Consider the following 27,664-nt stretch of genomic DNA (forward strand, 5'->3'; position numbering starts at 1 on the left):
AGAGAGAGAGAGAGAGAGAGAGAGAGAGAGAGAGAGAGAGATGAATGAAAGAAAGAAGGAATGAACAAATGAACTGATGGATGGGGATGTATTTCAACTTGCAATAAGTCTGCCTGCCTTGGGTCCAACCCACAGCATCACATAAACTGGGCATGTTGACAAACACCTCTAATTCCTTAAGTACACAGCTCTAAGAGAAGAAAGAAAAGAACATTGAATTTATTACCAGAATGAGGCATAAGGCACAGCTCCAAGTTTATAGTTCCCTATTTATGGCTAAGCAGGCCGGTAAACCTGACTGAAACGCTTGTCTTTCCTCAGCAGTTTGCAAGGATTGCATCAATGTACCACAAGTGCCCACTTACAGAAAGGCAATGGTGACTATTACTGAAGCATATTAGAAGCACTGCAGTAAGTTGCTTTTGTTGTGCTTTGTCCTTCCTGGGAAAGGGCCTGGCACAGCCCAGTCTGGCCTTGAATTTGCTAGGTTTCTATCCTAAGTGCTGGGATTATGGGCCCATGCCAGCACACATAATTTATGCAGTGGTACAGACTCAACCCAGAGCTTTGTGGTGCCCCATAAGCACTCCACCTGTCATGCTGTATCTCTGGTGTTTTCTTGGCTTGGTTTTAGCATGTGTGTATATGGTGTATGTGCTTGCTCATGAGCATGCACGAAGGTCAGAGGTGACACTGGGTGTCTTCCTTTTACCACTTTCTTTTTTTCTTAACATTTGTTATTTCCATGTATGTTTGTCAGTTTGCTTGAGTATACAAGCACCATGTATGTGCAAAAGCATTTGGTAACCAGAAGAGGGTGCTAGATCCCCAACATCTGTGAGTCACCATGTGGAAGCTGGAAAGGAACCCACGTCCTCTGCTGGAGCAGTAAGCACTCCTAACGCCTGAGCCATCTCTCTAGCCAGAGCTAGACAGTGAGCTCTCAAGACCCACCTGATCCCTCCTACATAACTACAGGTATGTACTGCAATAGCTGCTTTAAACTTTTAAAGTGTACACATATATGTATCTTTGCACATGTACAGAGGTGCTCACAGAGTTCAGAAGAAGGTATCAACCCCCGGAAGATGGAGTTATGGAAAGCTACAACTGACATGGGAGCTGGAAACTGACCTTGGGTCCTCTGGAAGTATGCACTCTTTGCTGCTGAGCCATCTTTCAGCCCTCACTGCTGTCTGTTTTGTGGGCGGTGGGGATGAACCCCAGGCTCGCATACTTGTATAGCACTTTGCCCACTTTATCCCAGCACATAAGCAAATTCTCCCCCTTCAACCATATCAGAGCTATTGCTGATCTCTGCATTCTACTTTATGACTCAGCCAGCAAGGCCCACAGGCAGTAGACTTTTGGGAGCTTTGGGTTTTGATAGGAAAAGACAAGTCAACAATATGGAATGATACAAGCGATCAGTTTAATGCACTCAAAATTTGCCTTGGTTTTTCTCCTATGGAAACTGCCCAACTAACAGCACTGTAGTTATTGAATGGCTTAGTATCCCTTTCACTGGTACAACATCCAGCCTGAGGGGTCTAGAGAGCCGGACATGATGCTATCAATAGCAAGTGTGACTCCAGGAGACAGCCATTTCTGCTCTTTGTTTGTATAGTTTTAAAAGATTTTTATTTATATGTGTGAGCATTTGCCTGAATGTAGATCTGTGCTCCAAGCACATGCCCAGTGTGCATGGGAATCAGAACGGGGCGTCAGATCCCTTGAAAGCGGAGGTCCAGGTGGTTACGAGTGCTGGGAACTCACAGGGATCCTCAGCAAAAGCAGCCAGTACTTCATCCTCTGAGCCACCTTCCCAACCCCAATCTACCATTTCTTTTTTTTTTTTTTTGGTTTTTCGAGACAGGGTTTCTCTGTATAGTCCTGGCTGTCCTGGAACTCACTTTGTAGACCAGGCTGGCCTCGAACTCAGAAATCCGCCTGCCTCTGCCTCCCGAGTGCTGGGATTAAAGGCGTGCGCCACCACGCCCGTTTTTTTTTTTTAAGATTTATTTATTAATTATATGTAAGTACACTGTAGCTGTCTTAAGACACTCCAGAAGAGGGCACCAGATCTCATTACGGATGGTTGTGAGCCACCATGTGGTTGCTGGGATTTGAACTCAGGGCCTTCTGAAGAGCAGTCGGGTGCTCTTACCCGCTGAGCCATCTTGCCAGCCCCAATATACCATTTCTTAAAGCAGGTATATTTAAGTTTTACCTAAGATCAAATGTAAACTTCAGCAAAACTCAGGCTACCTCTCAAGATGAAAGCTGAGTTACTTACGTGGCCCTGCGTGAGCTGAGTAAGCTGAGCCATGGTGAGCTTCACCTGCCCTTGCTGAGGACGAGGGCTGTGTGGGGCTGAAGGCTGCAGAGGCCCAGCCGCTGCTCCTGGAGTTAAGCCCTTTTGCACAGGTGCTGAGGAAGCTGTACTTGGAGCAGAGATGGCAGTGGAAACAGGCTGTCCTCGGATGATTTGAGTCACAACTTGTTGGGGTGTGCCTGCACAAACAACAAGATTTCCCCATCATTAAAACACTGCTAGCATGCATAAGACAGCAGATGAATACAGTTCATTTCAATCTTCAAATAGACATTTTGATGTCAATAAACCAAGATAAGTTCAAACATAGGACCACAGCCAGTTTACAGCCAGACCACAGACTTTAACAGAGTTAAAAAAAAAAGACAGGCCAGGCCAAGCAGTGTGGCTCATGCCTATAATCCCACCACTCAGGAGACAATGTCACCAGATCTCTGTAGTTCAAGGCCACCTTGGTCAACATAGTGAGTTCTAGAACAGTTGGGGCTACATAGAGAGACCCTGGTCTTGAAACAAAAAGTGTTCTCTTGGTCATAAAGTAAATTCTTAACTGATTTGTCTTTTGGGCTGCATCTATTTGTGTGTTTTCTTGGGAACAACATTCTTATGAAATGATAAAATAGCTGTCAAAAGATCTGCACTGTTACTCTTACTCTCATCTGTTAACTCCAGATGACCTACGAAACTCACTTGTGAGAGCGTCAGGAGCTCAGGACGTCCTGTGGGCTACAGCTAGGGAATTTACCATTTTAGCACGATGCTACTAACTAGCAGAAGCACAAAGAGACTGGTCCTGGTGGCTGGAGAGACCACTCGGTGCCTAAGAGGACCAGCTGTTCTTGTAGAATACACCGGTTCAATTCCCAGCTCCCCAGTGGGGGCTCCCAACTCTAACTCCAGGGATGCACCTCAGGAGGCACCAGCAATGCACGTGATGCAGAAACATCCATTCAATCAAAGCACTCATACATGTAAAGTAAAATAAACCTAAAAAAAGTCGGGTTCTGGTCAGCTACATGAAAATCACTGAGATAATCCAATACCCACACACATATTCTCTTTGAAATAGCACTAATCTGCACTTTCAAGCCATGTGTCCTTCACTGATGAGCCATCTCTGATTTTGGATTTTCCCTCAATCTTCTAATCTTCAACTGTTTTCATCTCTGGTGCCAGGGTCCAAAGAAAGGGCCTTACACAGGCAAAGCAAAAGATGCACCATCAAATGTCAGTCCCAAGTCAGTCTTTGACTTTTAACATGGTGTGGTCTGAATGAACCAGCTTCCATTACCTGTGACTGACTCAGAGTCTGGTGCTGCCTCTGTAACTCACAGACAAAAGCTTTGCTCTTCTCTCATGTCTGAATGCTTATGGTAATCAGTGGTTGAGTTTACTCACTTTGTAAGTTAACTTCAATTTACCTTGTCTATTTTTCTCAGGGAAGTGAACATCCAGTATCCCACCTCCCCATGCATGTGTTCTCTAATACAGAGGCATGCCACAGTGCCACAGTTTCCTAGCCGTGTCGTCCATGCTGAAGCAGTTTCACTGCATTCGTGAGTGAGTACCTGGCTGCACCACCACTGGTGTTCGAATGATCGCCTTTCCCAGTGCTGGTTGCTGGAGTGGCGTTCTAATCACCGTCATGCCAGGGCGGATCTGAGGCCCTGTGATCACCTGTGCAGGAACAAAGGACAAGGAATTAAAAGCACTTCAGCAGGGAAGTGGCACTCACTTTTAATGCCAGAGCTTGGGAGGCAGAGGCATGCTGTCCTCTGAGTTCAAGGCCAGCCTGGTCTACAGAGGGAGTTCTCTGTAGGCTATACAGAGAAACCTTGTCTCAAAACAAAAACAAAACAAAACAAACAATGACAACAAAAGAATTAAAACTGCTTCAAAATTAGAATTGCAGGGTTTCTCTCCTATAGCCATGGCTATCCTGGAATTCACAAAGATTCACTTGCCTCTGCCTGCCCACTGTTACATTTGAAATTACATTCAGTGTTGGTATAAAGGTGGAATTTTGAAGACAGAAACTTAAAGAGGCTGAGTCCTAGAACCTGGAGACTGTAGTAAGTAAACAAAAATCCAGCATCTTTCATGGTTTAAAAAGCAACACATGCACCTAGCAGCTGACATACAGTGTATTTCACTGTTTCCTTCCTGATCAGAAGGAACACGGGTGAACTAGAAGAACGGCTGAGAGAGAATCACTTGCTGGTGGGAGGAGCTCCAAGAGTGTCAGAGTTACCAAGTGCAGCACATTCCTGTATTGGCTGTCAATCTTCTTTAGGAAATATTGGCAAATAACAATTACAAACAATACCAATATGCAACTAAACAAATACCAAAATTAATACATCATGTACCATCTGGGTTCATTAAAAATATAAAAATTTGTGTGTGTGTGTGTAGATATATCTCCAAATCAGTACTTCATCACAGATTAAATCATAGTAAAGGAAGATGGGCTGAACTGATAGGGGAAGAGGCCACAGGAATTGTCACCCTGACATCAGCATTTCTCAACAGAGAAATCCTGTTGTACACTAAGAATGCTTACCTGTGACGTGGTAGTGGTTCCTGCAGAGGCTGAGGTATTGGGCCTAATTGTGACGGTTGCAGTCCTGGGCTGGAATGAAGTAAAGGTTTGCTGGCTTGGACCTGTAGTCGATGGAATGATTCCCAGGACCTTCTGCTGTACCTGGACCATGCCTTAGAGAGAGATGAAGAAGACATGAATCACCACCCTTCAAAGAAAGGCATTAGGTGCTGCTGCTGTCTGAGGAGGAACTACGTGTGGCGGGTTGCAGAGTGGGCTACACAGAATGTGACACCTGACGACTGAAACCAGTGAGGAGGAGATGGAGGATGGCGACAGCATGATCTGGCGAAGGTGAACTCAAACTCTGTGCGGTTGCTTCCCTTACCTCCTTGTGTTGCCGGCACATTTACAGCGACAATCTTGCTGTTTGCAGGAAGTGGCAATTTGGTAATTACTTTTCCTGCCATAGTGACGGGACTGCCCGTAATTTGGAACGTCTGACCTGTGCTGGCAATGGTGGTAGCAGAGGTGGCAGCTGTGCTGGTGGCTAATGGGGTATAAGACATTTAATAAACTTTAGATTTTAAATAACCAGCAGCGAAATGACTTCTAGGAAGGGCACCGATGCACGAAATGCGGATCATTCTGTATTTAATAAAAACACCCCTGCTCCAAGTGGGCTGGCTATGTGGGTACTGAAGGTGAGGACTGCAGAGAGGAGACGCACAAAGAGCAGCTACGACAATGACTGTCCAGCCTGTCTGCGCAAGCAGTGGCAGAGGCAGAACCGCTCTCTCAGGAAATGAAGGTTAGAAATGCTTTTCCCCACCCAGAACAAAAGCAATGTTCCACTCACTCCCCAGCTCTACCTGAATTGGACTGGCCTTGCTTCACCCATGTGGCAAAAGTTTGATGGAAGTTCTTGTTTTGCTGGAATGTGACTGTGGCAGGAGAGCCGACTTTTGTGGCCAGCACCATCTTTGTTCCAGGGGTGACCGAGCCACTTAAGGGAGCCACCATCACCTTCTGAGCTGGAGAGACAGTGCTGCTTGTGTTGTTTGCTGGGGACGTGGTGGACGCTGCGATGACTGCAGGCTTCTGCTGCTCCAAACGTTTCTGAGAGTCAAGAGAGGAAATGTGAACTCCAGTTCTCCATGGCAAACCCCATTCTGTAGGATTTGCCAGATGTTGAACTTGCAAAAGGAAAACAAATCTGTCGAAATTTACCCCAGCCTCTATTTCCAGTGTCTACATCATAATAAATTGACCATAAATAAGAAATTTAAATGATCAAAATGTTCTATACAATATCCAGTGAGTGAGGAGGGAATGGGCAATCTTACTGGAGACAGGACACCTGTGACTCTGAATCGGAGTGGGAAGAGTGGGCTGGGCCTGGCAGCACTGCTAGCTTAGATTATCCCATCATAAACAGCAGGATAGTAGTTTTTACTGTTACTATTCAGGTCACCAAACTTGTCATCAAGTTAAATGGAAAAGTAAAAATAGTTTTGAGACTCTGTTACTGTTATTTATAGTCAGGGTCTGACTCTGTAGCCCAAGTTGGCCTGGAACAAACGCCATGTGGTCTTGAACCTGGGGCAATCCTTTTGCTTCAGCCTCCTGAGTACTGGGAATACTTCATGTACTATGGAATTACAAGGTACTTTAAATGCTTTATACAGAGGGGAATCCCATCAGCATTCCTGGGGACACCACTCAGGAGGCAGAGTGCTTGCCTGGGTCATTATTCTGCATTACAATGAAAGTAAGTAAAAACACAGTTAAGCTGGGTGTGGTCGACACATGCGTAATCCCAACTCTGGGACCAGCCTAAGCTTAGTGTAGGATCCACTCTAAAAAGCCAGGCCCAGCCTCATGGTGCACGCCTTTAATCCCTACACTGGGAGGCAGAGGGAGGCAGTTCTTTGTAAATTTGAGGGTAGCTCTATGTATAGAGTTCTGGGACATCCAGTACTATACAAAGAGCCACTGCCTCAAACAAAACAAAACAAACCAAAACAGGTATAAAAGACAATTTAACTCGCATGTTTTAAATGAAAGGCTGTTGGGATTTATCCACAGTGGTCTACTAAGCCACAGCCCAAGCTTCCACACAATACGACTAGTGTTTGGGCAGTACACCTCATGTAGCAACAGTTGTCACCAAAATCAGTTATTAGCTGGCTTTGTAAATGCTAAACATGAAGAAACTCGGTTGACAGACAGACTGCGCTAGGGACCACGGACACAGCGTTAGCTCACAATGGAGCTGTGATTAAATCCATTTAAATCCACTCAAAAGTGTGAGGCAGAAGGGTTGCCTTGAATCTGAGGATGCCTGAGATACAGACCAACACTGTGTCTCAAAACCACTAACGGGGCTGGTGAGATGGCTCAGTGGGTAAGAGCATCCGACTGCTCTTCCAAAGGTCTGAAGTTCAAATCCCAGCAACCACATGGTGACTCACAACCATCCGTAACGAGATCTGGCGCCCTCTTCTGGAGTGTCTGAAGACAGCTGCAGTGTACTTACATATAATAAAAATAAATATATATATAAAAAAAAAAAAAGATTCAAAACCACTAACAAGAGCTGGACATGGCGGCTCATGTCTGTAACTGAAGTACATGAGAGACAGAGGCAGGAGGACTACCGTGAGTTTGAGGCCAGCTTGAGCTACCCACTGAGGTACGGGAGAGCCTGAGCTACTGTGACACCCTGCTCCAGCCCAGGGCATCCCCAGGCGTCCCCTCTCCTCCACAATCCCAGGCACTCTGCTTGCACTGCTTTGGCAGACAGCCCATATACTTGAACAGAACTGGAAGGAATGCTTATCAGCACGTATTTCTCAAAAGAGAAGCAGCTTTGTTCTGCATACTTAGAACCATCATCTGATCCATTTAGTTCAAAGGAAAATAGGAGCAAAGAAACAACACATAATTACAAGTATTGCACTAAGAGAAAATGCATTAAAAGCACGAAGAGCTACTTGAAAACAAATTAAAAAGTGGCGAATTAGGTTGTGTTGCAGAGATGACAAAATACACCTATAAAAGGGAGGAAAGAACTACTAGCCAGTTGCTATAGAAACAGATGCCAGTTGCTATAGGAACAAATGCTTATGCTTTTCTGTACATTTCCTAAGCTGAATTCAGCACATAATCCAATGGTGCTATTTCTCCAAATTTCAAGTGAATAGACAGATGCATAGTAAATTGAAAGACACGTCAGAGTTGGAAAAACATGCTTTATAAAACCTTAAAGCCTAAAAAGTGTTTTAAAAATATATGCAGCTGGGGCTGGAGAGATGCTCAGGACAGGGCTGCTCTTAAAGGGACCAGAGCTTGTTCCTAACACCTGCATAGTGGTACAGTCATCGCTAACTCCGGTTTCAGGCATCTGACACCCTCTTCTGGACATCATTGGTACCAGGAGTGCACCATGATACACAGACATATGCAGGAACATAAAATAAAAATAAATGTGTACCTATGTCAACAGTTCTGTTGTGAACCCACGCTAAGTGTTCTCTAGATTTACACTTGCAGGAGAAGCAAGCACAGCCCTCTGATTCTGGGATACAGTACATGGATCACCCGACAGGATGCTGAAAAGCCAGCAAACGACTTGGCGAGGTGCATTGATTCCAATCAACTCAGAGCCTTGGTGAAGCTTACGTCTTCACAGGCTTCCCTGGAGCTCAGCAGGAAAAGACTCTTTTTAGAGATAACTCAGGGAACTGTAACAGCAATCAGGAGGCCTCAATGTCCCTCCACACTATGCTCAGTTTGCAGAACCGCAGGGTCATGGGTCACTGAGACATTTTCAAGAATGAAACATGAGGTACACTTGACTTTAAATATCCCATGTGAATCCATAATCCTGGGCCTTTCGTGTTCCTGAATTTGGTTAAGAAGGTCAACCTGCCGTGCAGTGCCTCCCCTAGAAGCTGCCCTGCTGCCCACTGACCTTGGTCTGCTGCTCCACTGCTTGAGCCTTTTCTTTCTCCACTCTGCAGGGAAAAGGAGCGACTCATCAGAAACTGTTCACAAACGAAATCTGGTTGACTTGGCATCATACAGAGGCATGATCTGTCTCTTTTAAATGAATGTTTAAGATAACTTAAAAATAACGAAACACACTAAATGTAAAAACAAAGCTTACATCAACTACCCCGAGCTGGCATATACAATCAAAGGGTAGAGGAGAACTAGTCAGAACCGACTGCAGAAGCTCCCATGTGACCAGGTGTTAACTGTTACCTCTCAGCAAAAGCCCTGATCTCCCAGAGCTCCAGCTCCTCTTCTGCTACCCAGCTCTCAATGATAACAGGGCCCGTCTGCTTGGGAGTCTCTGGTCTCTTTGGCCGAAGTGCACTTGATCGGAGGCCCTTCCGCTGAGGTGTGGGTGTTTCTTAGTGAAAGAAATCAGAATGTTTTCAGCAATAATGTTCCCGTGGAGTTCTTCTGACATCTAGCTCATGAGGCATGGTGGATGGCAAACGACATCTTTTAACTTGAGATGCGCTCTGTTATACAGCCCAGGAGGCCACCACCAGCCAAACTTTTCCCTTTAAAGTGCCAGATATTGGCAAATCCTTGAGACCACACAGGCCAGATGGTCTACACTGCAAATCTGGACCAAAGTGCCTGCCTCAGGAGAGAGGCAGCTGACTGACTGCTCTCCCAGAGGACTAAGGGACAATTCCCAGCACCCACATGGCAGTTCACAACTGTCTATTACTTCATTTTCAGAGGATCTGCACAGACATACATGCAGGCAAAACACCAGTGCACATAAAGACAAATCATTTTTAATAAGAATCAGTGAAAAACAATGTCTGTGCTACATGTAGCCATGTTCCAATCAAAGTACTTGTGAAAGGGCTTCCTAGCCCTGGCAAAGGCCGGGTGAGCTGCACACTCCACCTTCCTCTGCCCGGAACCCTGTTCCTTATCCTCTCGCCACATGTGACTAAGCAATTCATCGCTGAGACTCAAATACAATTTAGCAATTTAGCATGGTGGCATTTTTCTAGCTGTGACATTGGATAGAGAAGAGAAGAGTAAATTCCTGGCAGTAACCCTTCTCCAAGGATTGCTTGAGGATGCTCCTTCCTTGGCTCACAAGGAAGCAAGGCCAATAACCATGTAGGTGCTGGGAACTGAACTCAGGTCCTCTGCAAGAACAATAAACACTCATAACTGCTGAGCCGTTTCTCCAGCCCCTAGTCTGTCTGTATTTGAAACAAGTCTCACTCTGTAGGCCAGGCTAGCCTAGGACTCACTCTGTAGGCCAGGCTAGCCTAGGACTCACAGCAATCTCTTGTCTTGGTTCTTCATGTTCCTCAATACAGGAGCAGTCTGTAGTGTCAGGTAGGTGGCCAAACCTCAATTAACAGAACACACGGCCTACAGGCCAGCAATCATGCATTTTCTTCTATGTTACCTTTTGGTGCTTCTGGAACTCCAATGGGGCAAATGATCTTCCTGATACAATACTCAGAACGAATGCCATAAGGGCCCACATCACGCCTCTTAATTATCTCTGTGGTTGTGATTTCAGTTTCAGATGTTTCTGTGGGAATATGAGTTACACACTGTTACTAACCACCTGAACTATGAGGAGGCTTGGGAGATGGCGCCTGTGGCACTTCTTTAAGGCTGTGAGTCTAAACTTTCCTTTCCGATCCCCTGGGTTATCAGTGACAATCGCTGCTAGATTACAACAGCTGAACTTCTTGGCTTCTCCAGTGGCCGCTCCCAGGTGGTCTTAATGTTTGTTTTTAGGTTAGGGCTCTCAACTGTGCTTAGGCAGGCCAGCCTTTTCCTTTTTGATGCCCAAGGTGGCCTAGAACTCAACATGTAAGCCCAGGCTGGCATCAAGTTTGTGGCAATCCTTCTGCCTCAGCATAAGTAGCAGGAAGAAGAACAACGATACAGCATCCAAGGTAACTTCCAGAGGCAGCACTCAGTCAGAGCAAGGCCAGGGCTATAGGATGCCCCCGGGAACTGGCTGAGCACGCTGGATACTGAGTGCCACTGGAACTTGAGTTGGGGTATGTGTGCTGACTTACTTATAATCTAAACCTTGCCCCTTAACCTTAATTTGATGGCATCCAGAAAACTTAAGCAAGAATAAACTTCTATAAAATAAGACAAGTAGTTAATAAATTCAGTGAACAGCACATGACTTTATTTTATTGCATGTCTAGGGGACAAACTCAGAGCCTTTCACAAGCTAGGCAAGTGCTACAGCCACAGACCCAACCCATTTCAAGTTTCTCCCATTTTTTTTTGTTTTTTGGTTTTTTTTTTGAGACAGTTATTCTAGCTGGCCTTGAGCTCAAGCAGGTCATTAATTAGATCCTCTTGCTTTGGCCTCCAAAGTAGATGGCATTATAAACCTGTGCTGCCAGGTCTGGCTACCTTTTCGGCTACTCAGCCTCATATAATCTAAGTTGGCCTTGAACTTACAGGTTACACAGCACTAGGACCTAACACAAGTCCTCATGCATGAGATATGTATGAACTTCAGCAACTAAGCTACATCCTTAGCCCACAGCTTTTACACTTAAAATGCAATTCCCTTACCTGTCCGTGTAGACCCTCCTCCTGGAGGAGCCTTGGCTGCCATGTCATCCCATCTCAAACTGGCCCACAGCAACCGTAACATCAGGCTCACTCCAGCCAAGGACTTTACCGTCTGCAGTCTATACCTGAAAGAACAACCCAGATCAACTACAAACACACACACACACACACACACACACTCTTTCACACTTTCTTCTCTTCCTCTCTATGAAACTGAAGGACATTTTTCTGGCACTGACTACAACCTTAGTGCTTGTCAGATGGTTTGTAAGACTCTGGCATTACACAGTCTTTAAAGTAACACATTTGGGCTCCCAGGATAATGTGCACTTAACAATTTTAAATCAGTGAGACTCATTTCCAATGCCACAGAAATAATATCCAAAGTATTTTATCTTAAGACCAATATGACAACAACTTACAAAGGTCTTTATATTAGTCTATAATGTATCTGCATGAAAAATACAGAGAAAAACAAAATCAGTAACTGTGTTACTAAATTTGATAGAGGAGCCTTGAAAAAAATCACGATGAAGTAATTTTTGCTAAAACAAAACAAAAATCTGAAAATGTTTATATTTTCTCAAAGAGTAAAACAAACTAAATCACTCTGAAAGACCTTTTCCAACTGAACAGAATTCTGAAGTTCAAGCTGCCCTTTCCAAACATGAACCACACTGCTCATGAGCACCACAAACACTACGAATGTACCAGTGCTGGGGAAGGTTAGAAGAAATCCATTACCAGAACTGTGCGGTCCGGCATCCACTCCTCAGATGAGAAGGGAACCGGGACTCGTGCTCCTCCTTAAGCAGACTGCAAAGTTGCTGAACATACTTTTCTTTCTTAAACTAACACTAAAAATGCATCTGAAATTAATTTACTCAATTTCAATGAATATTTTATCCTCAAAGGGAATTCACTATATATAACATCTCTTTACAGTGGCCAGCAGCTGTCACTTCCTATCAACACCTTCATGATTAGATTTCCCTTTGGACATTTTCACAGTACATGAAGTGAACATTCTGCCTAAATGCAGTACAGAGGAAGCTTATATAACGAAAACCATTTCCTCCTCTATCAGGCAGACAGTAACTCCGGTGACAATTCTGTATGGGGAAGGCAATGCTTTCTCTGTTACTAACATGTGAGAGAATGAACAAGGGGAAAAGGTAAAGCTTTAGTCAAATGGTTGCTGTACCCCTGCCAATTCCTAGCTGGACCTGGAAAATGTTTGCTTCACCTGACTACCCCATGCATCCTTGACCCTGGCCAGACCCTGGCCTTTCAAGTAGTGACAAGATGCTGACTAGTGTAGGGAAAACCCAGAGGGAGAAAGTGTCTGTCACTTGTAGGCCACACCACACAGGGAGTCTTGTGGAAGCTTGGGCTGGCAGGAGGAGAATAAGCATTTCTTTTCTTTTCTCTTCTCTTTTCTTTTTTCCCCAAGATAGGGTTTCTTTGTATAACCCTGACTGTTCTAGATTTGTAGACCAGGCTGGCCTCAAACTCACACAGATCTGCCTGCCTCTGCCTCCCCAGTGCTGAGACTAAAGGCATGTACCACCCCCCTCCAAAAGAGCAAGCACCTCTTCTTCTCTTTTCCTCCTCTACTTGTTCTCTAGGGTCAAACAACAGCTTCAAATCCTTTCTGCCTGCCTTGCCTCACACATAAGACCCCCTTACCCATACTGTACTGAGGACAGATCCCAGAGTCCTAACAGTGATCAATATCCCCGAAAGCAATCCTATTTTAAAATGCAGGTAATTTCAGTGGATAAACACATCTCACTGATTATTAGCCTGCTGACTCATTTACCACTCACTCATACAGACAACAATGGAGTGCATCAGTGTGTCCAGGCTGTGAAGGAAGCTGGGATACATACAAAGTGTGTGTTAGAATCTACCTGCTAAGAGCTGTGAGAAAGGCAATTACTTAGGTCTGCCATAGTCTCAAAGCACGGACACACACACATACACACACACACACACACACACACACACACGAGAGGAAACTCAGTGTGCAAAAGCACACACTTCTGTCATGCCACATTCTGTGCTATTATGGTCAGAGGGAAGGAGGTAGGTACAAATGGCGAAGCATGGAGAAGAAAGCAGAAGTCAGAATGAGCCATGCCAGCGGGAAGGCTTAAAGAAAAGCTGCCACACCAAGCAATGGTGACGCACGCCTTTAATCCCAGCACTTAGGAGGCAGAGGCAGGCGGATTTCTGAGTTTGAGACCAGCCTGGTCTACAGAGTGAGTTCCAGGACAGCCAGGGGGGCTACACAGAGAAACCCTGTCTAAGAAACAAAACAAAACCCAAACAAACAAAAAAAGAAAGCAAAGCAGGGAAGCTTCCCGCTCTCTTAGGGCTCCTCAGTGACGCCCACTTTCCTCCCTTCCGTGCTACAGTTATCAGCAGGTCCCTTCATCACTCAGGATAATACCAACATAGATGGGCACGTTAGTAGGACCCTCTGGCAGCTTTATGGACAACAACTGCCAGTTCAGAATGGCAAAGACAGGGAGTCATGCCAGGAAAACAAGTATAAGGAAATGTATGTACAGAGGTCAGCACATGTTTACAAGTGTCAATTTTCCTTTAACATTACATCCAAAAATATGCATCATTCATGCAGCTGTAGTCTAACTGCTTATGAGGCTGAGGTGGGAGGGCAGGAGTTTGACACCAGCCTGGGCTGCAGAGCTAGACCCATAAGAACTACTCCTGGACAGATAAATAAATAAATAAGAAGTACACGGGAGACTCAAGGGTTAGCACAAAAATGCACTTTACATGACTTGCTTCTCTAAGTGCCCTACAATCAAGAATAACATACATTTTTACCCATGATTCTATTGATCAGAAGTAATAGATACTTATTTCAACTTCAACAGACTAAGAATGACCAGGAAAGTATTTCTTTCCATTAAAAAATGAGAGACTGACCAAACATTGATGCATGTCAGCACATATCAGACCATTGTAAGGCAAGGCGCCTGCAGTGCCACCATGCACACAGGGCTCTGGTGCCCAGGCGCCGAGAACAGTGCCTCCCAGCCAAACTACCTCTAGCTTCAGACCACAAGCAGCAGAAAGGCCAGGCCCCTGCCTGCTGAGGGATCTTAGTTCAGCCACTTGTATGTATACAGTAACTTTTCCAGTGGGAAAGAAGTTACCTGCAGGACTGTCAAGGACGCACTTTGGGACCGCTCTCAATGAAGAAAGCAGAAAAGTGCAGAGCAATCCTACAATTCCATGAACTGCAATGAAGCGTTCCTTGATTCCCTGCAGGATTCTGCAAATCCTTCATTGCAGGCCCTGCAGAGAAAGTGGACTTTTCAGCTGTCTCTAGTGCATGTGCATGGAATGATGACATCTTACTTCAAACCAACGATGCGGCATAAAACGTGCTCATACAAACAAAGCGTGACCTCTGTACTGAATGAACGCCTGTAGGAAACACTTGCGTTTACACTGTGTTCTGTGGTCTTTTCTGACCCTAGCTAGCTGACTGTAATATAAAGGACACGAGGAAGGATGATGTCTACTCAAGCTGGAAAAACTGAGACACTGAAATGAAGTCGAGAGAGAGGGGGGGTGGGGACGCGATGCTCAATCATTTGCTGGAACAATCAATGTAAAACCAACTGCAGCCAACAACGCCCCATCACAGGCCTTCGACTCTTACTCCTCCCAGTCAACCAGGGTGAAACACAGAGCAGAGGCATGAAAGGGACAGAACGCGGACACGCATGTGAGACACAATCAGCACGTGAAGTGCTGGGCTGGGGTCAGGAACACTCGGCCTCTCCGGTCACGGGCAAGCTACTCCATCCATAGAGAACTTCTGAGCCCCCTTCCTAGTAACCAATGAACACAGGCTAACAACTATCAATGTTCTAAACTTATCATTCGCTCCCCAAACACAGAGGGCCCAGAGCATTCTAAATAAAATTAATTCTAAATAAGACATTCCTAGGGAAATTATAGTCTATCTTTCTGTCATAAATAACCAAGAACTCTAATACATGCAAATAAATGTCACTAGGAAGGTGTGACGTGAAGGGCTTTCTGACTTTACAGGCGTGTGTGTTTTTAGGACTCCCATGGTTACCGTGGTGCCAAGCAAACAGCATGCAATAACTGCACAGTTACAACACAAGATCGGCAAGTTCCTCTGGTCTCATGCAAGTTAAAGTAAACACGCATGTTAAAAGAATCCCTTATATTTTTGATAAGTCTGTGGCTGCTGGGTAAATTTGAATCCCACCCGCTGGTCAAGCTAGCAGCTTTCTCTATCTCATGCTCGTCACTGACCCTGGCCGTTACAGATATGCCTCCCTATCTCCTGGCATTTCATTTTACTTAAACAGAAAACACTCTTTACCACCACCCTGTCCCCATAGCATTCTAAAGCACATACCTCCATGTGATACCAAAGGTCGGTCTAGGAGAAGGGTATGGCCATATATCCAAGGCAGGTTTCGCGTTATAATTAAAGTAAGGGACCTCCCGGATCCCTCCTTTCCTGGCCAGCTTTTTCAAGTCATCATTAGGTAACACGAATATGCTCTTTTTGCTGCTCTTGGTAACGAACTTCCTATAGGACGGCAGGGCAGTGCCTGAGCGGGTCTTCTTGGGTCGTGAGAACTTCATCAGCTTCACCCTGTCTCTCGTGGAGTACTCTTTGCTCACGGTCATAGATGTCACCAGTGTGCTTCCTGCAGTGGTCAGGGAGTCCGTCACTGTCGTGGTGACCACGGTTTTACTCTGCTCCTTTACAGAGACGGTACCCACGCCGCTGTCTGGGGAGGGTGTGGAGAGCTTTGTCACAGTGGTAGTGGTAGTTGTGACTGTGGATCTGGCACAATTTTCTGTGGAAGAAACCACAGTTTGCCTGTCTCCTTTTGCCACCTTAATGACAGTTTTTGATTCTGTGGCAACAGTAGATGTCATTGTGGTGACTTCTGTGATGACCGTCTTTCTTTGGGATTCTCCATTGACATTCTCGTCTTTGCTGGAAGGTAGTCCATTGTCACCCATGAAGCCCTTGCTGAGGTTAGAGTCCTCTCCAGTCCTAACAGGAGATGGGATAACTCTCTTAACCTCTGGACTTTCAGTTTCCATATCTTCTACCTGATTAAGTGAGTTCCGATCTGGACAAGGGGCTGGGGGTATGACTACCTGGGTACTGGCAGCCTCTTTGGTGGATGGTAGGGCATGGAGGCCATCTTGGTGATTACCTTTGGCATCTGAAGAACTCAGTGAGTTTGAGTTGGTTTCTGAAGTGTTCTGTTCACTCAACTCTTCCATAATGATGTCACCGTTGATGAACGGCTTCGCAGCAGATTCCTTCCCAGGCAGTGACTTGGTATTCCCAGGGATGGCTTTATTGATATTATTGGCCTTTGGTTCTACAGCACTACGCACAATGTTACCATCAGAGCCGCCCTTCGTGCCCGGCCCCTTCAGGTGCCCCTTAGCTTTACTGTCTTTGCCATTTATTTGAAACTTATTTGCTTTCTGTCCTTTCTTTTCAGACTCTCGAGGGTCACTGTTCTTTCTGTCAGTGCTGTGTCTCAGGCTGACTTGGTCAGTACATCTGTTAACTGCTCTCTCCTCTGGCTTTTGATGCTGGCCCAGTTTCTTACCGTTTGCTTCAGTTACCTTACCCTGTAGTTTGTCTTCACAATTTTCAGTGGACTTAGAAACTAACTGACATTTTGTTGGCTCCACACTTTCTCCACCTTGGTCTGGAGTTATGAACCGTTTAGAGGTGGCTTCATTGCTGTTCTGAACAACCATATCTTCTTCAGCACTGTCCCGAATACACATAGTATCAGAGCTATTTTCCAAAGTGCTACTATGTTCAGAGTCACCACCTAGTCTCCCATCGAAGTCCATTGCTTTTGAGAAGGCCCGGGCATCTCTGTCACGGGGACTTTTAGGAACTGATGCAGGTAAAGTACTCTTGGAAGAAGACACGACGGTGCTGCTATCATCCTGTGAGAGCAGCTTCTTGCTCTTACAGATCAAAATGCCAACATCGTCTGCACTGGTTGGTTTAGAGTCATCAGAGGAAGAGTCAGTCACTTTTGTTTTAGTCTGACTTAGTTCCAGTCCCTTACTGGCAGGTTCAGAGATCCTGGTATCTAGGTCGCTTTCAACAGAGTTCTGCCTCTGACAGTTTGGCCCTGGACTCTGAATGGAGACATCCTCTAATACTTGATCTTTTGGATCAGGTTTGTGCATGCTGAGACTAGGAGGACTGACGCCAAGAACCAAGGGATCACTTTGTGAGCTCCCCAGCCCCAAGTCCACAGTGCTAGCCTGACTTGAACTGGGGCTTTGTTCCTGTCTAAGCGAGTCACCCTGATGCCCTTCACTTGCTTTTGTGGAGACTGGAGACTCAGAGGAGCTTTTCAGAGCACCCGTGGGGGGCTTGCCCGCCCCCTTCACCCCACTCTCCAGCTTTAACTTCTCAAGACGCTGTTTCTCTTCCAGTGTAAATTGTCGAATCCTCCGTTCCAGAAGCCCGTCCAGCTTAGAGGATTTCGTTTTCTTTTTGTAACTAGTCCTTAGATGGAAGCCCTCACTAACATTGACTACATCTACCTCTGTGCTTTCCAGACTGCTCACATGTGACTCTGTTTTTATGGTATCATCGATCTCCATTGGTTCTTCCTTGAAGGATTTGTCATTATCAGAATCTAAAAGTTCTTTTACATCTGTGAATTAAAGACATTGAAAAAAATGTAATTTTCACTCTGAAATGAGAAATACATGAAGACTATTTTATTTCCAAACACACCTACTTTTTGTTATCTTCATAACGTATATCATGGACACTGCTAAACTTTAAATGGGGCTAAAAAATAGATACATTTCAAATACTAGAAGACTCTGAGATTTGGGACCTAAGAGATGGGCTGTTATCGTGAGAGCTGACAGCTGATGACAGGCTATTGAGTACATTCTGCCTGTTATCAACCATGCTAACCTTGAGGTGTGACACCCACGCTGGGGAAGCAAAGGCAGGCATAGCCTGGGTCTGACATCCTGGGCTGCACAACAAACCAAGCTCAACAAACCAACCGGGAACTGTCTCTATCTTATTATGTGGAACCAGACGTCTCAATTGAACCCAGAGCTCACTAATATAGCTAGCTAGTCTAGCTAGCAAAGCTCTGGCTTCAAGTGCTGGAATTATAGGCAGGCCACCAAATCCCACCAGAACGTACATGCATTCTAGGAATACAAACTCTGAGTCTTCATATTTAAACACCAATCACATCATGCAGAGTGCTATCTCTCTAGTTTGCTTATGTGTTTAAAAAAAAGGACAACTTAAACCATTTTTTCAATTAATTAACTAACTAATTAATTAATTATGTGTAAGTGCACAGTAGCTGTCTTCAGACACTCCAGAAGAGGGTGTCAGATGTTGTTACAGATGGTTGTGAGCCACCATGTGGTTTCTGGGATTTGAACTCAGGACCTTTGGAAGAGCAGTGGGCACTCTTAACTGCTGAGCCATTTCACCAGCCCAACTTAAACCATTTTTATTTCTATATCTCACTGGCCCTAAAGTTTCTCAAAAGCTTAGATACGGTGTTCTCACAGGATCTAGCAGTTCCATTCCTTGGTGTAGCACTGAGAAGTGAAAATCTGTTTTTCCGGGATTCTGTGCTCAGAGCTGTACAGCGCATGAGGCTCTGAGTTTGATCTCTGGAACCCACAAGACAAGTAAACTGAATGCTTTTATAATATGCAGAAACCAAGCTGGCTATGGAGGCACTGCTATCCCAGGATTGAACAGGCACAAGCAGTAGATCACTGTATGCTCCAGGCCAGGATGGTCTACACAGTGAGTTGCAGGCCATTCAGAGTTACACACACACAAACCCAATCCTAGAAACTCAGTGTTAAATGTACAGAACAGCTAAAAAGCAGAAAAGCTGAACTATCCATTGGTCAAGGACTGAACAGATGAATCGTGCTGGATAAAGGAGGACAACAGACTGCCTATGCTCACTCAACTGAAAGGTCTAAAACAGACAAGTCCACAGAGAACAGACCAACGGGGTGGGATCAGAAAGCAACATCCTTTGGCATGATGAAGTGCTCTGCATGAGAGAGAGGTTGTGGTGTTTGCCAGTGGGAATCTGACCTGGTACTCACCATCCCCTGTCTCCTGCTCCTGCTTACCTTGGTCCTTCTTCTCAGGTTCCTTAGACAGCTCCATTGCCCCTGCGGCGGCTCCAGCTGTGGCGTCTGCATCTCTGGTCTCACCTTGTTCAGAATCACATTCTGTCTTCATTTTTTTTGGACTTCGTGGACTTTTTCTTTTCTCTGACTCATCCTTATTTTCATCTGTATTATTTTTGGCTAAAAAAGAATCACATGTATGGCCACAGATATTCTTTTTTTTAATATATATTTTTTATTACGTATTTTCCTTAATTACATTTCCAATGCTATCCCAAAAGTCCCCCATACCCTCCCCCCCACTCCCCTACCCATCCATTCCCACTTTATGGCCCTGGTGTTCCCCTGTACTGGGGCATATAAAGTTTGCGTGTCCAATGGGCCTCTCTTTCCAGTGATGGCCGACTAGGCCATCTTTTGATACATATGCAGCTAGAGACACGAGCTCCGGGATAACTGGTTAGTTCATATTGTTGTTCCACCTATAGGGTTGCAGATCCCTTTAGCTCCTTGGGTATTTTCTCTAGCTCCTCCATTGGGGGTCCTGTGATCCATCCAATAGACAGATATTCTTAATATTAGAATTTTTAAAAGATTTTTTAATTATGTGTCTTTGTGTCTGTATACGTATCTAGAGTGTGCAGGTAGGTGCCCTGAGAGGTAAGAAAGGACAAAGTCCCTATAAGTAACTAAACTATGGTCTCTGCAAGCCACTCTTAACCTCTGAGCCACCCCTACTAGTATTTTGAAAATAATATTGTAATCACAGAGTTGAATATTTTTAAAAATTATTTTCTCTCATCTTTCGTTAACTAAAATTCAAATCTATCAAAGCCTTTTAAATATAGGTAATTGACAAACTCCTTAGAGTTTATGGGGCTGGAGAACTGGTTAGGCCGGCTAAGAGCACCTGTGGGGTTTGAAGAAGACCTGGGTTCCGTTGCCAGCACTCATAACTAACAGTGGTTTAAAGTCCTTTCTAACTCCAAGGCCAGGAGACTCAATGTCCCTTTTCTGGTCTTTGTGGGCACCAGGAATGAACACATGGTACACATATATACATGAAGGCAAAACGCTCATATACATAAAATATAAATAATCTTAAATTTTAAAAAATGAGAACATCTAACTAGTAAATCAAAAAAGTATTTCCCACACACTATTAAACGTTCCTGAGGACACATTCATTTAAAATACGGTCAGTCTACTGTGAAATCTGAAGACGTGGTCTTATTAAAAATGAATAAATAAATAAATAAATATTCCACAGGATAGTGATGGCACACACCTCTAATGCCAGCACTGGGGAGGCAAGGGCAGGTGGATCTCTGTGAGTTTGAGGCCAGCCTGGGCAACAGAGCAAGTTTAGGACAGTCAGAGCTACACAGAGAAACTGTTTTGTTTTGTTTCTCTGTATAGCCCTGGCTGTCCTCGAACTCAGAAATCCACCTGCCTCTCTGCCTCCCAAGTGCTGGGATTAAAGGCATGCGCCACCACCGCCCGGCGAAACTGTTTTGAAAAAAGAAAAACAAACAAAAATCCTCAAGACTATAAAAATTGGAAACAATAAAGATTTCGTATTAACTGTATATACTAAAATAGCTGATGGCTAACCTCCATCCAAGGGCTTTCTGTAGTTTACATTCGTGTTTCCTGGTAACTTGGGAAGAAATCTGTAAACGTGCGTCTTGCTAATCCAGCTCCAGCCACCGTACCCCGTCACTCGGTACTCCTCGCCTTTCTGTTTCCAAACCTGGCAAAAATGGAAATGTAACAGTTAAGGAAATGCACGGAGTGTGAGAAGCGCCTGTCAAACACAAGCTAAGGATCAGGTACACTGGGCCAGACACAGTGGGGAAGAAGACAGGCACGATATGCCCGACCCTTATGGACCCACATGGTGGGAGCGGGAGCACCAAGTCCTATGAATTATGCTATGACCTGTGTGTGTGTGTTTGTTCTCCTTCCCTTCACATACACATACACTTTCACATAAATAAAATTATAATAAAAGAGGGCTGGAGAGATGGCTCAGTGGTTAAGAGCACTGGCTTCTCTTCCAGAGGTCCTGAGTTCAATTCTCAGCAGCCACAACCATCTGTAAAGGGATCCGATGCCCTCTTCTGGTGTGTCTGAAGACACATACGATGTACTCATATACATAAAATTAATAATTTTTAAAAATTATAACAAAAGATTTGTGCAAATTAAATTTACCAAACAACTATATTTTCAGTAGCAATCTAAAGATTTGTAAAAGAACTTAACACTTCTATTAAATTTAACAATGTTTTTATCTTTATTACTAATTTCAACAAATTGGTCTCAAATTCTGAGAAAACCTTGCTTACATGTGTTCACACTGCCTCATTCATTAAGATCATGACAAAGCAAAGCACATCGGCCACATCAGAACCCCACGTGCACCGCGCCGCCCACAGGGACAGTTACCTGGTGTTTCACTGGAAATGTGTATTTTACCCATGTGGCCTGCTGCATTGTCTCCTCCTCCTCCTGTTTTTTCTCCTTTTTTTTAACTTTCTCCTTTTCTTCCCTTTCAATTGATGTCATCCTATGTAACCTGAGAATACACAGATTTAAAAAAAAGAATCCCATTTAATTTTGGAAAATAAAAAAGATATGAAAACTGAAAATTAGGAAGAAAACCAGAGATTACTTAGTTACAACCCTATGCCCAAGATGCTCAACAGACAGAACAAGCAGATGGATCACTCCCTAAGAGATCAAAGTGCCAACCCTAACCCAACACTCACAGTCCATAAAGGCCTACTATAAACAGAACTGATGCCACACAAGCAACTCAAGACAATGGCTTTTACCCAGAAAATACAGAGACTTGGGACAGCTTTCATGGGGTGCAGAGGAGCCACCAACAACAAAGCCATCCTACTACGCTTCATAGCTTCTTTGAAGGTAAGCATCACACTTCCAAATTGCTAGCCAAACTAGGAGGAAACAATACGGTCCCAAGGAAAGAAGCCACCACAGTCTATCTGCTAGCCGTTCACATCCATTTCCTGCACAGCGCCTGTCTGGGTCCTTTCTCTCACTAGTACTGGACTATTGGTTCTTTCACTTATACAAGGTCTTTGCCAATTGAGGAAAGCTTCCATTGTGGTGCAAATGTTTCCCCTCAGCTTGCCATCTCTCTTTCGAGTTTGATTACAATAATGGTTCTCCACTCAGAATTTTAAAATATGTCTGCCCAATTTCCTTCTCTATGGCACCTAGGTTTTATATCCATTTAAAAGGAATGTATCAGAACAAAAATATAAATTAATTCACCCTTTGCCTTTCTTTCTTCTATTAGCACATGGGTTTGTTCATTCTCTTCCCTGAGCCATGTCCTCTTTGGTAATGACGTGCTGGGTGTGGCACAGCTGGGCTTCCATGGCCCAGTTTAAGCACTCCCCGGGAGCACTGCCAGTTTAAGGACTCCTGGGGAGCACTGTTCTGCTTCCTCAGACCAGGGGGTATTTTGACAACTGCAAACATGTTTTTATATTCGTTGAGACAAGGTTTATATATATGTAGCTCAGGCCAGCCTCAAACTTAATTGTCCGACTCTATTACATAAAGATGAAGTTAAAGGTATGTGTACCTCAATTTAATACCTATTCTTTAAACAATTACTCTTTAATGTGTAGATGGGAGAGACTGCATGAGTTTATGTAGACCTCACATTTATAGGGGCCCATGGAGGCCAGAAAAAGACATCAGACCCTCTGGGACTGAAGTTACAGACAGACAGTTACCACGTGAGTGCTGGAAATGAACTCAGGCCTTCTGAAGAGCAACCAGTGCTCTTAACCATCGAGCCATTTCTCTCAAACACTGTTTATTATTGGTTATTTCCTGAGACATGATCTCATGTATCCTATGATGGCCGGACATCTTGTCTCCATGTCCTAAGTACTGGGACTGAAAGTATGTACCACCATGCCTGGCTTGTTACTTTCTGAGATTCGATCTCACCAAGCTTAGACCCTCAGGCTTGGCAGCTGGAGCCTCTACCCACTAGACCCAAGAACTGTGACAACTACTTTATCCACTTGTCTGTGTGCACATTTGTGTGTGTTTGGAATGTGAATGCCTGTGTGTAGGTGAAGGGTGAGCTCTCAGACACCATCAAGGAACTATTTTTGTGTTGTACATAAGGAGGGTTAATTCAGACATTCACAGCTGATCACATACAGAAAGCAAGTGTCTGTGGACTCCTCAGTCACAAATGGAACATCTGCATCACTTCACTTCCTCTAAGGCTTAGGGCCTATCTCAAAAAAGAGGGCCTTTCACTTGTAATATCGTTTGCAAGATGGCTCAAGGGGCAAAGACACCCGTCAAGAATAAACCATCTACCACAGAGAAACCTTGTCTCGGAAAAAAAAAAAAAAAAAAAGAACAAACCATCTATTCATACCCATGGCACACACAAGTACACATACACACACACACACACACAATTTAAAACAACAAAACCATATTTGGTCTCATCTTCACTACAGTTCTGTACCCTATGAATTATTGTAGACAGGAAGAGACAGTCGTTACCATGAACTCTCGGGTTTTTCCATGATTATGAATTATCTAGCATTTCAGAAGTCTCCACTACCCACCGTTCCCAAGGCTCAGGATTCACTCACCGGGTATGTCCTAAAGACTCCCGCCATATTGGCAGCATCACAACTGGCTTAACTGCACACTCCAGAATTGCAAGAGCCAATGCAAATTCTCTGGGTTTACTACACATCTGAACGGCCTTGATCCAATTAGCCCTGCATTGCAGAAGGAAGAAATCACGTCACTCAGTTGTTCTTAAGGAGATTTTATACAGCACCAGGCATCAGTCTCTCAATTTCTCAACCTACATTCCTAAAGAATGTTGTAGAACATTCTTTAACTCTGGTCTCCACTTGACTCTAGGGATAAAATTCTGATACTTGAAGCTACACAGATGTGAGTGCTGCATTGGTACTTCTGACCCACATACATCTTCAGCTTCCTGCCCACTGAGACTTCACTGAACTCATTGGTATTAACACTTTAAGGGACACACTATAAGGATCAATTTACAGGTAGTTAGCATTTTTAATGCAATAAATTAATGTCAGCGTCCTTTACCTGTGTGAAGCCCAATTGGGGTGAAGGAAGGATGAAGGGATGTTGCTCTCTAGCTGTGTGATGGTGAGTCTCAGGGTTGAGATGGTAAGGACTTTGGACCCATGAACAGACCCGTTCCATTTGAACTCCCCAGCTGGAGTGAGACAGAATTTATGTGCAAGATGCCTCCTTTTATCATGGTCTTCTCTATGCTGGTGCTTATTCAGAGCAAACGAATTGGTCGAGTACTGATTGTGGTAGACTCGATACTTCCCTTCTTGTCCCAGCTTAAAGTAATTGTTGATGCTCCCTTTCATGACCACCTCCTTTTTGGTGCTCAGCCGTGACACCTCTCCTTGGGAGTTAACCACCAGCACCTGAAGAGGAAAATAAGTCATTATTTGTGTCAAAGATGCAAATTTTGGACCGGGCGTGGTGGTGTACGCCTTTAATCCCAGCACTCGAGAGGCAGAGGCAGGTGGATTTCTGAGTTCGAGGCTAGCCTGGGCTACAGAGTGAGTTCCAGGACAGCCAGGGCTACACAGAGAAACCCTGTCTCGAAAAACAAAAAAAAAAAAAAAAAAAAAAAAAAAAAAAAAAAGATGCAAATTTTGTCTGGCCAACTGTCTTTCAATAATTGTAAACATTCCAAACAGGTGACATCTATGACTAAGAGACTGAAGTTTAATTGTTAAATTTAGGGGAGTATGGGGTTGCTAAAAAAGAAAGAAAAAATAAGCTACATTTCAAGTGAGGTTGGAGCTGGGTTGGTGTTCATGCCTGTAGTCCTAACACTCAGAAGGCTGAGGGGAGGACCATGAACTCAGCCTAGTGAGAGCTTCAAAGCCAAGCTGCCTTAGGGTGGGGAACACAAGGACCTGTGGAATAGCTCAGTGGGTGCAGGTACTTGACACAAGTCTGGTGACCAACTCTAATCTCTAGATATCACAAGGTGGAAAGAAGAACCAACTCCAAGAAGTTGTCTGGATTCCCTCACACATCTGGGCACTTGTGTGCACACCACACACTAATAAAAGTTAAGCAAACAAAAACAAGGCGGGTGGCCAGGGCAACACAGTAAAACAGTAGCTTAAAAACAAAACAAAAAACTAACAAAGGAGAAATATATGCAATAAAGCTGACTCTGTAATGTCTTCTGCTCACTGAATTTCTAATAAATGGACTAAATTTGGGTTTATAAGTGTATTTACCATAATACAAGCCTAACTATGTTGCTCTTGGTACTCACTACAAGAAAGAAAATACAATTCAAAACTAGATCTATACATTTCCTATACCTACTTTAAAGACTCAAGGGTGCAGTCCACATGTGTATGTATGCCTGTGGGAACTGACACATGAGTGTGGGTGCCCCTGAAGGCCACAGGCTTCAGGTCTCTTGGAGCTGGCGTTGGGGGGGTGCCCATTGGAAGGGCAATCAGTCTCTCCAATGCACAATTGTAACCATTCACAGTGCACAGAATTTTGTCTTAAATAGAACACACCTCTTTGCCCTCCTTAAACAATTTATTTGCTTCATGGGCTGCAGCTGCCACCTGCTGACTCTTGAGCTGACTGAGTTTGCTCTCTGGGTTCCTCAGTCTGGTAATGATGCGAGTGGACCCAGACGTTCCTTTCCCAGCTCCAGGGGACTCGGAAACTTCTCCATTGGACTTCTCCAGTCTGAAATCACCTGTTATTAAATGAAAAGGCCACGAAGTGATGTGGACAGGAAGGAAGTAACTACGAACATCTCACTTATCCAACACTCATGCTGTCTATATTAAAGTCTGACAAGCAGGCAGACGATGTCCTTCCACAGGCCAAGCAAACGTTATCAGTCCTTGGTTTCCTCCAGAGCAAACACCAAAAGCAAAAGAATCCATGACTTGTTCATTCTTTTACTGAAAACAGTGGTAACTGTTTTGAAACACATCTACTGGAAAAGAGGGGCCCCCAGAAACTTGCAAATAACAAATTACCCACTGAACTTAAGTAGTAATAGTCTTAAATTTTAAACATAAGTGACAACTGAATTTTTCTCTACAGAAGTTGCACAATTATCTATGGATAACTCATTACAACAATTATCCTCTTAACATGAGACTCTCTCAACATCTGCTTTTGATGGAGAAAGACGTCAATGTGCAGAAGCAGTTTCTGCTTGCTATATGCACAGTCACGTCTATATTCACGTCAGACAATGAACACACACCCCAGCTACTCATCATCACGTCAGACAATGAACACACACACCCCAGCTACTCATCACAGTATATTTTCCATTGGCCAGAAAATCGAACAAGACCTGATTTTTTAATTTAAAGCTTAAAAAGAGAAAATAAACAGTATAGCATTGATAAATCTAAGGATGGGAATTTACCACATTATATAGATGGTCGTACTTTAGGCAAGTAAAGACAGATGCAAATGGGAGGTTGTTTACCATTAGTAGGCTCAATGTGTCCCCTCCCCACCCTACCCTCTGGAGAGGTTAGTCTATCCACTTTTACTGTATAATAGGACCATGTGTCATGCCTGTGGAAGCAACTACAGCACCCAGACAGAACTGGACAGAGCAACCCCCATCCCATGAGGCCACTCTCCCAGTGAGGCATCACCCTATTCCATGTTTCCGTTTTTAAATCTGGCTCCTCCTCTTGGCTCCTCTTCCTTTCCCTTTCTCTCGTAGAACTGAATGGAGAGCTCGCAAGCTGGGTAAGTGCTCTGGCTCTGGCTGAGCCCATGTAGGATTCTGCTTTCCCTGTTAGTGAGGGTGTAAGGTAGAGGCTCTAACTTACACCTCGATGACAGAAAAACTGTGGCTTGCAGGCAACAATAACCCA

At 44.4% G+C, this 27,664-nt stretch overlaps 1 protein-coding gene across 7 annotated transcripts in view; it reads right to left on the reverse strand.

The window, feature by feature from the left end:
• The window catches only part of Bptf (bromodomain PHD finger transcription factor), a 100,915-nt gene that overhangs the window by 23,451 nt on the left and 49,800 nt on the right, over positions 1–27,664 (reverse strand). For 6 of the 7 annotated variants that reach the window (XM_021175559.2, XM_021175555.1, XM_029483122.1 and 3 more), the window contains 15 exons: positions 26,324–26,511; positions 24,840–25,195; positions 24,362–24,493; positions 22,149–22,278; positions 21,312–21,450; positions 19,698–19,877; positions 15,913–18,217; positions 11,478–11,602; positions 10,333–10,461; positions 9,147–9,297; positions 8,854–8,896; positions 5,750–5,996; positions 4,899–5,050; positions 3,904–4,012; positions 2,297–2,514 (listed from right to left, as the gene is read on the reverse strand). In XM_021175559.2, the coding sequence (XP_021031218.1) occupies positions 2,297–2,514; positions 3,904–4,012; positions 4,899–5,050; positions 5,750–5,996; positions 8,854–8,896; positions 9,147–9,297; positions 10,333–10,461; positions 11,478–11,602; positions 15,913–18,217; positions 19,698–19,877; positions 21,312–21,450; positions 22,149–22,278; positions 24,362–24,493; positions 24,840–25,195; positions 26,324–26,511 (4,604 nt within the window). Of the gene's footprint in view, positions 1–2,296; positions 2,515–3,903; positions 4,013–4,898; positions 5,051–5,265; positions 5,428–5,749; positions 5,997–8,853; positions 8,897–9,146; positions 9,298–10,332; positions 10,462–11,477; positions 11,603–15,912; positions 18,218–19,697; positions 19,878–21,311; positions 21,451–22,148; positions 22,279–24,361; positions 24,494–24,839; positions 25,196–26,323; positions 26,512–27,664 lie in introns of all 7 variants that reach the window. The other variant, XM_029483120.1, reaches the window with a different exon arrangement.

This window comes from Mus caroli, chromosome 11, assembly GCF_900094665.2.
Source record: "Mus caroli chromosome 11, CAROLI_EIJ_v1.1, whole genome shotgun sequence".
Classification (NCBI taxonomy): Eukaryota; Metazoa; Chordata; class Mammalia; order Rodentia; family Muridae; genus Mus; species Mus caroli.